This window comes from Magnolia sinica, chromosome 7, assembly GCF_029962835.1.
Source record: "Magnolia sinica isolate HGM2019 chromosome 7, MsV1, whole genome shotgun sequence".
NCBI lineage: Eukaryota > Viridiplantae > Streptophyta > Magnoliopsida > Magnoliales > Magnoliaceae > Magnolia > Magnolia sinica.
This window is the reverse complement of record NC_080579.1, coordinates 5,163,688-5,174,780: the sequence shown is the minus strand read 5'-3', so window position 1 is coordinate 5,174,780 and position 11,093 is coordinate 5,163,688. Positions and strand designations below refer to the sequence as shown.

At 38.6% G+C, this 11,093-nt stretch overlaps 1 protein-coding gene across 1 annotated transcript in view; it reads right to left on the bottom strand.

Annotated features, from left to right (window-relative positions):
- Positions 1–9,430: 9,430 nt before the first annotated feature.
- LOC131250918 (MLO-like protein 9) overlaps positions 9,431–11,093 on the bottom strand; it is a 40,244-nt gene continuing 38,581 nt past the window's right edge. Inside the window, exon 15 of the mRNA XM_058251312.1 lies at positions 9,431–10,277. Coding sequence (XP_058107295.1) covers positions 9,984–10,277 — 294 coding nt within the window. The 3' untranslated portion in view covers positions 9,431–9,983. The remainder of the gene's footprint in view (positions 10,278–11,093) is intronic.

Here is an 11,093-nt window from a genome sequence, read left to right as displayed (position 1 = left end):
TTTTCTATACATTCTTCGGACGTATGCTCTATAGCTTGCCGGAATCCTAGATTTTGATACATCAGAAATCCGAGTGTGCCTAGTCCCATTTTGACCATATCATTTGTCCTTTAAGATTACTTTACCACATGGAGTAGAGACCATACATTTGTACAGGCAAAGAGAGTGCCTAACATCTTCCTTCTTTGTAACTGAGGTCTCTTACTCAGAATCCTAGATTGCAGACCATGAGTTAACTAAAAGCAAGAGAGTCGTTGGATTCTCTAGCTTTACATGTTCTACAAGTTCTAGCCGACTGTGGGATTTCGAGTTAAGTGGCTAGTAGCGACTCCAAATCTACATCGCATCATCAATCCAAATTAGTCAAAACACCCCTCACAAAAACAAAAACATAAAAACCAGCGTGGATGTCAATTTCCTAGTGTTCACAATAGGCAACTATTTGTTCGGGGTCACATGATTTTTAATTATTTTATTTTTATATTTTTAAGTGAAGAAAGATGGACGGTACCACCACATACTTTATTAATAAAAAAGAAAAATTACATAAGATAGAGGGAGGCAAAGAAACTGATCTCCAAAATAATGAATAAGGTCAGAAGTGGAACAAATAAAAGGCAATCAACATCTAGCAAATAGCTTTTGTTTATGGCAGAACAATGCAGCAAGCGAGCAAACTAGTCTTCATGGATTGATTGACGTGTATTATAAGTAAATCAATTAAAAAAAGATAAAAATGAAAATGGCAAAAAAGTAGAACAGTTAGTTACTTAAGCGACACAATTCATTGAAACAAAAGGAACAGAAAAGTTGCAGTTAATTTCCTATCTACCTCCTCTTAACAACATCACCATTAGTCGAAGTTGATTTTCAAGATGTGGGCAATCTTGTCCCAATCTTTACATTATGGAGATTAAAGATGAAAGCACTCTTGATTCAGCAATGGCTCCAATAGGCATTTATTGACAAAGCGAAACGTCCTGAAATTATGAAAGAAGATGATTAAGATGACTTATATCGGATCACAATTAGAGCAATCCAATTGTGCTTGGCTAACGACACCCTTTATAATGTCATTAATGAGACGACTATCGCAGGATTGTATGCGAACTTGGAGAGTATCTATATGACGAAATCGCTCTTCAATCACCTATATTTGAAGAGACAGTCGTACGCTCTAAAGATGTTGGAAGAGTCAGATCTATCTAAACACATCAATGAGTACAACAAACTAGTCTGTAAACTGACAAGTGTAGATGTGAAAATCAACAAAGAAGACAAAACCCTAATATTGTTGATGTCCTTTTCGGATTCTTACGAGAATCTGGTGGATACTTTGTGTCATGACAGGGATACCTTGGGCCTTGATACCGCTATCTCAACCCTTCAGTTAAAACATTTGAGAAAGAATAATTGTGAGGAAGGTACTTCTATAGGTACTTCTATGAGTGCAATAATTACTAGGGGGAGACAATCTGAGCGAGAGAATGGGAAGTTATGATTGAGGTCTAAGTCGAAAGACAAAGGGAATTTGAAGTGTTGGAATTGTGGGAAGACACTGCATATGAAAAATGATTGTATAAATCCTAAAACCTAGAAGAAGGAGAACTCAGATGATTTGACAAAGGAGGCCAATTTAGCAAAATCTGATATAAGAATGAGTGGTTGTGATGGGTTATCAATGTCTAAAGTTAATCACTTATATGATGAATATAAAAATTAGTGGATTTTAGATATAGGGGCATCATACCACATATGACCTCATCGAAGTTGGTTCACCTCGTATAGCAAGTATGATGGTGACTTGGTTCTTATAGGCAATGATCACACATGTAAGATGATCGGAATTGATTCAATTCGTATACAAATGTTTGATGGGGTGGAGTGTACTTTAATGAATGTGAGGCACATTCATGATTTGAAGAAAAATATGATAACTCTGGGAGCTTTTAATGCACTCGGGTACAAGTTCTTTGGCTATGATGGTATTGAAAGTTTTAAAGGGGACACTCACTGTAATGAAGGCACAAAGAAGCAAAAGCCTTTATAAGATGATTGTGAGCACTGTATCGGGTGGAGTCGTAACATTTATAGCGGAATTCACTTTAGCACATGTGTGGCACACGTGCCTAGGCCTAGGCCATATGAGTGAGCATAATATGAAGGTACTACTCAGTTGTGGTTTAATTATTGCTTTTAAAAACTTTGATTTAGATATATGCAAGCATTGTATATATGGTAAACAATAAATATTATCATTTAAAATTGAAAAACATGTAAGTAAATGACAACTTGAATATGTATTCTGATGTGCGGGGATTATCGCCTGTTGTTTTTGGAGGAAGGTCATCATTTTTCTTCACATTCATTGACTTCTCTAGAAAAGTTTGATTTTATTTTCTAAAACATAAATTTCATGTATTTACCACATGTTAAGAGAAATCCACCGAGAAATTGCAGGCTATGGTTGAGATACAATGATGATTTAAATGTTGTGTTTGCCTTCGTTACGGATGAGGGGGATCCGTTTACCTTTTAGGAAGCATTAGATGATACAGATACTGGGAAGTGTATGACAACAATGCGTGACAAAATTGATTCTTTATACAACAATGAAATGTGGGAGTTGGTGGAGCTTCCCATTGGGAGGAAAGCAATTGGTTGTAAGTAAATCTTGCGTAAGAAACTGGATATATATAAGGTGAGACTAGTTACAAATGGTTATGCTTAAAAAAAGGCATCGGCTTCGGTGAGATATTCACACTTGTGGTCAAGAAAATATCTATAAGATTTGTATTAGCGTTGGATGAATAATACAATATGGAATTAGAACAATTGTGTAATGCCCCGAACTTTCCACCATCTTAATAAGGAAAGTTTGGCGTTACCCTAGAATTCAACGTAAAACATATGGAGTATCCTACGCCAATCCAACAACCTAGACTTACAAATATAACTATTAAGAATGATCCTCATTCATAAATCAGATCATCCAACTGTTGATCTTAGGAATTAGTGCATGTACATCCCCTTAAGAAAAATCGATGTATGATCCTGCATACATAGGGATTAAGATATAAATTCTTTCATAAGGAATACTTAGAAACACAACCACAACCACGTGGAACTGTTAGATTTTACAAAACTCTTATATCCGCAATAATTACATAAACACCACTAAACCAAACCCTGAAGTTAAGATCACATGATTCTCATAATCCTCTTGGCATGAAACTCGATGTCAGGCCTAAACATCATGAATGAACCGTACATGATGAAGATCAGCTGTCGAATCAGCATGGTGGGTGTTAAACCATATGTTCAATCAAAAAAGAGCTACCCGACCGTTGGATACGCCTCAAATTTGGGCTTAACACTTAAAATAGATGGGAAGAACAAATGGGCGGAGTGGATTTTCAAGGAAAATTACGGTGGGCCCCACTCTGCATTGCGCGCGTACACAGTCGGTGGTCACCAGACGCACACCAAGATAGCGGTCGGGTCAAACCGTGTTTGACCCGTGAATTCTCGCAGGGAGGCCCTGTTTCGCGCCGGTTGCGATCTAAACAAACGCCGACCGTTTAAAGTGGCCCATCCGACTCGAATCATGACTAGGATAGGAAATCCAGACCGTCCAAATGTTTGGGATGAGAAAAACGATATGATCCATGGGCCCTTTTTGCAAACCCGATAAGGAAAGGAATCGGTTGCAAAGACAACGCAGGAAATGGGCACTGTTGAGTCCGTTTCGCATAGAAGAGCTTCAAACGGAATCACGGATCTGATCCGGACCGTTCAGAAGGAGGAAAGGGAGATTCCGGATCCCTCCTCAACACCAGGGGCGGAGGAAAGAAAATCCAAGCGGATCTGCGTCCGCCAATCCAGCGTGCGGTAGGACTCTCCGTGCGGAAGGAAGATCAAGAACGACGGCTTGATCAGTGTTCTGGTGGGACCGTGGACGCCAGCAGGCCGATCCAAGAAGTCCATACCACCAGCCGACCAAGCCTGCATCGTTCGAAAGGGAGAGATGGATAGATCCGGTGTTCATGCACCCATTCCCTGTTTCACACAAGCAGGGACCTGCGTAAGAGAATCTCCAGATCGTTCCTCTGCGTAAAAATGGTCGGTGGAAGGATTGCAACCGACCAAACGCTATAAAAAGCCCTCGCCCAGCACCCGAAAGAAACAGCGAGAGAGAGAGAGAGAGAGAGAGAGAGAGAGAGAGAGAGAGAGAGAGAGAGAGAGGGAGAGAGAGAAAACCGATCGCCTACACGCTCCACGATAACAACAAGAAGAAGGAGCTCCAGTCTTCCCAGCCAGGATTTAGGAGTTGCTGAAGAAGCCCAGAGTCCGATTTGGAAGGAACAGACAGGTTCACTTCTCCCCTCCATTCTTCTTCCTTTTCTGATTTCTCTTCCTTCTCTTGCTTCCAAACAGCAAGATGTGTGAACGGCTTACCGAGTCAAACCGAGTCAACTCGGTGGATCAGTGTGCCTAGTGGCACGATCAAAATCAGAACTTAAAAACGGGATTTTCCCTTAGTCAATACTACGGGAATTTAATTTGTACATAACCATGTATATTAGTACAAGATTAAAACCTTAAAGTGTGAACGTTAAATTGAGGTTAGACGAGCGGACAATCAAAGGTGAGGGTTTTATCCTTTAAGCTTATAATACTTTAAATTCATTTATTTATTCTGCCCGTTACCTATAATCCTATTATTTCATCTAGCCTCTTTCGTGCCTTTTATGATATGAATTATCTTGTCTTTCATGTTTACATGTTTTTCTGGGAATTATCCTATCAATTAATTTGGTTAATATCATTACAACTATTGGCCCTTTGGGTTTACGATATGAAGTTAAATACAAGAGATTTCTCTAAATTTATGTGAGGCTATGGATACAAGCTTTGCCCTTGCCTTATTAAATTTATTTGAGTTAGCCCTGCCACTCGTCACTTTTGTTGAGTTGACCATTGTCACTTTTCTCTTATTATGTTGGCCATTGCCACTTTTGTTAATATGACCATTGTCACTTTTCTCTTTATTATGTTGGCCTTGTGCTGTATATCTTGAAGGCTTGGCCATGTGTCTTGCTATTCTAGAACTTTTATGATTTAGTTTATATTCTTCATGATCCAAATTCAACTTATATTCTTTATGATTCAATTTATATTCTCTATAAGTGCAAGTGATATGTAAAGAGGTATCACAACTAGTGAATCGATTATCTTATCATAGACGTAATGCGTTATGGGTAGCGGGCCTCTTGGTCAGCACGTAATTCCGTGGGTTGGTTGGCGTGGTGCACAATCTATATATGTAAATCGACATACGTGTTACATCAACTTTTCGGGATTGGATGTCGCAAGTAGTCACTCCATGAATACATCGTGTTACGTAAATCCCCCAACCGCGTGTTGTGTTGCCTTAAGATGTTCGCATAAATCCATGATAGTGTTAGCTATGCCGACGAATATCCGTAGTTATGGGATGTGTGTCAAGTTGGATTTTCTATGAATTATATTTCATAGTGTGATGATCACTACGTATAATGAGCCGCACATATTTTGCTAAGCATGCATCTCATGTAAGTTGTTTGCGCATACTAATATCTCATGTATCAGTGGAGTACGAGACATATCAGTACCCTTACTTTACTTTTTATGAATCCCTTGAATTATTATTAATCTTAAAGGATAACCATCACTATGAGTAGGGCATTCACCCTCTCTCAACCATATACATAATGCAGGTGATGAATAGATGGAAGAACTAGAGGATCACCGACCCGAGGAAGAACATGACGAATGAAATAGAAAATAGGAATTGGTTTTATTTACATTTCCACTATTTTATGTTATGCTCTCATTGTGAGAGCCTTTGACAATTTATTTATTTTCTTTTAGAATAAGAAAGACAGTTAATTTCATTCTTATGGCTGATTTCCATCAAATGTGTAAATGAATGTGACATCGATGAGAGAAAATCTCACGGCAAGTCCTCGAGACATTCTAACTTTACAATATTAACACCTCGGTTTCCTCGGTCACGAGTATAAACTTTGGCCGTGAAAATTCGGAATGCTATAAGTTAAATGTGAAGATAACTTTTCTACACGAAAAATTAGAAGAACATATTTATATGAAGCAACTTGAAAGGTATATGGAGCATATAATAAGGTTTGTAGGTTGAAAAGGTCGTTGTACAACATGAAATATTCACTTAGGCGCTGGTACAAAAAGTTTAATATCATGTTAAGTCAGCAGTTTATCAAAAGTGAGTTCAATCATTGTGTCTACTTCAAATCACTGAGTGATAGAAAATTCATTATTTTGGTATTGTATATTGATGATATACTTATCGCTACCCAAAAAATGTTTGAAATCATTATATTGAAGGCTTAGTTATCAAAAACATTCAAGATGAAAGATCTTGGGGCTGAAAAAATGATTCTTAGCATTGATATACACAGGAATAGGCAAATGAGTAAGCTATAGTTGTCTTAAGAATAGTATCTTAAGAATGTTTTGGTCAAGTTTGGACTTGATAAGAAATCAGTTAGCACACCCCCACGCTACTCACTTTCGGTTTTTATCAAAATAATGTCCCGTGTTAAAAGAAGAAAAACAGTATATGTCTTGTGTGCCTTACTCGAGCATGGTTGATAGTCTTATGTACGCCATCATCTATACTAAACCTGATATTTCGCATGTGGTGGGTGTTATGAGAAAATACATGTCAAATCTTGGCAAACAACATTGGAATGCTATGAAATGACTACTTTGTTACCTACGAGGTACAACTGACTACATCTCGATATTTAGTAAATCTGAGGAGAAATTAGTAGGTTATGTGTACACTGATTATGTTGGTAATGTATACAATAGAAGGTCGATTTCCGGTTTCTCATTTGTGTTAGCGGGTGGAGCGATCAGTTAGATGTCGAAGCTTTAGTCTATGGATTCTCTTCTCACACGACCTCGTTAGTATGAGTCAAACGCACTATAACCCATGTTATCTACTCAACCCGACAATGAGGCATCCCTAAGTACTATTAAAGTTTAGGGACTTTCAACCCAAATGATTTCTATCTACCCTTATTATTTTGCATTTTCAGTGTTCCACAACCCCATACACATCTGGGGTATCCATATCATAGATCATAATCACGACTGTAATATCCATCTTATGCGACTACGAATATAACCGTGGTAACCAAATTTACATTTCCATATCTCACCAATCTATCCAGTGAATGATAAGGGTATGCATGCACATGATTATGTAATAATTCATACTGCACATATAATATGCCACACTTCATAATGCATACATAAACATGATCAATATGAACATATTTAAATAAATGAATTAGAATACAATAAAATAATGTTAAGCAAAGTATCATACTGCATACGTGTACTAATCCATAACCATCAACACCATTGCCACCATCCATAACTATCACAAGACCAGGCACTATTAGAATTTATAATCACACCTAATTCATCACAAGACAAATATTCCATTAATGGCTTTAATTCGACACAATTTTCTACTATTTGGCCCCCAAGGCTTTACCTTAGTTGGGCCTTATGGTTAATGAGCGATGATGATACACAATACATGCGTCAAGTGGTTGTGAGATAACGGCACGGATATACCTCATGGCAAGTAGGCATGATGGACAACATCGATAAAACTCACACAATATAGTGGGCTCCACTTTCTAGTGGGCCGTTAATAAGTTGTATCGCAAATAATCACCATTGTTGGACTACGAATAAATGTGACAGTGGGCCTCACACATTAGTGGGCCCTCAAAGATTTGGGCAACGCCGATAATGGTGCTCTCACTTCATCTAGCCATTATTAACAGATTGAATGACAAATAAGACATCATGGTGGACTTCATGAGTTGGTGGGCCCATGGAGCTTTGGACAAAGCAGATATTTGTGCTTTAGACAGCAAATAAACACCAGTGGGTCCCACTAGCTGGTGGGCCCAGATAGTTTGGACGGAAAATAAACATTACAGTAAGCCCTAGGCTGCTTAAACAGTACCACTGCTTTCTACAATGAGGTCCACCCGAAGAATAGTTTGAATGGCATATAAATGTTGTGGTCAGCTCCAGGAAGTCCTCAACGGTGGACCTTTCTGTCCCCACCTTCCATTGGTGTGGCCCACTCTAAATTTGGGTCTACTTGATTATTGGTGTGGGCCACCTAAAATAGGCTAGCAAAATGTGATGGGCAGTGTGGATCTAATGTGATAATTTGATGGGAATGTGGTGAAATTGGTCATAATACTGTCTTCTCTTGTTTTTCTGGACCAAAGCGAATTTATAGATCGACGGATTCATCAAACTGGAAAAAGAGCTGAATTATTGTGATCAATGCAATTATGTATGATCCAAAAAAATCATGGAAAATGTTTTGCTTACTTTGTTTATACTGTTTTTCTGGATATGTCAGAAATTGCTTGTATTCCATTCCTAGTAATAGTATGTATAACAGTGGGTCCCACACATTTTATTATTTTTATCAAGCTTTGGATCAAGCTGGTATTAGTGTTTTCCCCGTCATCCAACCCATTCCATAGTTCGGATTGCTCGTAGTCTTCACCGTGGAGTCCACTATTGTGGATCCCACACCTACATCATCAAAAGAAAAAGATCAAAGGAAGAAACAAATGAAAGGAAGTGAGAGAGGGTGTTCTTACTTTGATCAATGGTTGAGATCGCTTGATGGATGGTTGAGATTGTCTTAATGGATAGTCTCTCTCTCTCTCTCTCTCTCTCTCTCTCTCTCTATAGCAAGGTGTAAGCTTAAGATGGAATTGGGCACTAATGTGCCCAAAATTAGATCAAGGGATGGCCATATATAGAGAATGAGGTGATTAAGGAGAGAAAAGTCTAGAAGGGTGATGTGGTACCATCTCCTGCATGCATTAGTGATAAAGGTCTTAATTAGGATATTTAAGGGCCTCAATTCATGATTAAATGGACATGGGAGGTATGGCTAAATGATGTCATGTACATGGAGTGACATGAAGAGAGGTGTAGCTTTAACTTTTACACATAAGAGTGGGGTATATGAGAGGATAGTGTCATGGGGGCATTGTAGAGATTCTTTCCCACACGTGGGTTGTGAGAGGCATTTATGGCTCACATGTATGGATACAGAGTTCAAGAGCATCGGTCATCATGCACAGAAGGGACAGGGCTTTACAGTAGCTCATCCAGATGTATGAACAGTCAAGATCCAAAATATACATTGTAATACAAAGCAATCATGAGATGCCATATTTGGACATTGATCTATTTATAGTCATAATCACACTGAGTATTTGAACACAACATCTTAATTTGATATTCAATGCTATAAAAATATTCACTCTTTCTTTGTATTATTGATCTGAAATGACTAAAACAGACTATTGTATCGACATTCTTTTCCCAAATGAAAATTACACTTCTTGTACATAGCCTAATGTTACCATGTCTCAAATGCACCTTACAATGTACAAGATATGATAGTAAATGCACCACATTGAGGCATGGAAAACAGAACTGCCCAAGGAGAGTTGTCATCATCATCATAGACTCTGCTAACACCATCAGTGTCATCATCATCATCATCATAGACACTGCTAACACCATCATTGTCATCATCATCATCATAATGACACTGCTAACACCATCATTGTCATCATCATCAACCACCACCATTGGGTACTTTTCATTGATGTAGAAGGCTTAGCCAATGAGATGCCATCTTCATCATGGCGTGCTTGTTCATTTAGCCCACATTCTAGACCCTTGTGCTTGACATAGGAGATCAAGACCATCTATTGTAATCAAGTTCTCTGCCAGTCCATGGTATACATGATTTTCAGCTAAATTCTTACAAAAACTATGAGAGAGCCTAAATTCACTAATCAGATCACCACATCAGTTTGCAGCTCGTGGGGTCATCAGAGCAAATTCGGTACCGAGGGTGACATGTTGCCTTCCATCTCAGTCATTTCATGGTTTGAGTGAAGATTCTTGTTGGAGCGTGATGTTGTGATGCCCGTTGCACTAGCCTTGACTTGAAGTTCATGCAACGGCGTTGAATCCCCACTTGTATCTGCGCTCATACCCAAAGTCCTAGAAGTAGGGGAATGGGGAGGTGTCTTCCCATGCTTCTTCTTTGCAGCTTGATGCCATTTCTTGAGGGCCTTAGATGTCTGTTCGTCGAATATGGACTGCTTCATGTGTGTTCCCATCTGTTTATTCCCACCATAAAATCATTATTTGACACTGGAAACAAACAAGATCATGTGGCATTGAAACAATGGTCGATTAGTTGTGGCATGAGTACATTGGCACCAAGGAAAATTATGACAATGAAAAATGCATAATGATTGTTGCAAAAAATTAAATTCTCTCCCAAAACCAACAAATTCACTACTAAGACCCTGTTTGGAAGACACCTAAAAATGAGTAGATCTCATTTTAGATAACAGTAATTATGTATTAGAGATATTGATCTCTAATACATAACGATTCATGTTAACAGTTACTATGCATGGAAGACCAAGATCTCCAGTACATAATTATTGTTTGCTAAAATGAGATCAGCTCATTTTTCAGGCATCTACCAAAAAGGGTGTAAGATTTTTTGTAGAACATAACTTGCTTTTAGATTTTGGAAGGATGTATGGTTAGGGGAGCAAAAACAGAGGGAGGCATTCGCCCGTTTAGCAGGAATTTCCCTAGAGGCAAATATAAGGGTGGCAAGGTCCTTTTACCAAATGATCAGGTGGGTCAAATATCAATGGGGTCAGTCACACAGCTCGTCTGTGGAAATATAGTGCTCCCCCAAAGGTGGCTACTCTAGCTTGGCTAGTGGGAAGAAACAAAGTGCTTATAGTCGATAATTTGTGCAAGAGAAAGATGATTCTTCCGAGTGTATGTTTAATGTGCTCAGGGTGAGGAATCGGTTAACCATTTTTTCATCCAGTGTTCGAAATATCGGTATCGCATTATGTATCACATCCATGGGATACAGATACATATCGGTTATTACATGGGATATATCG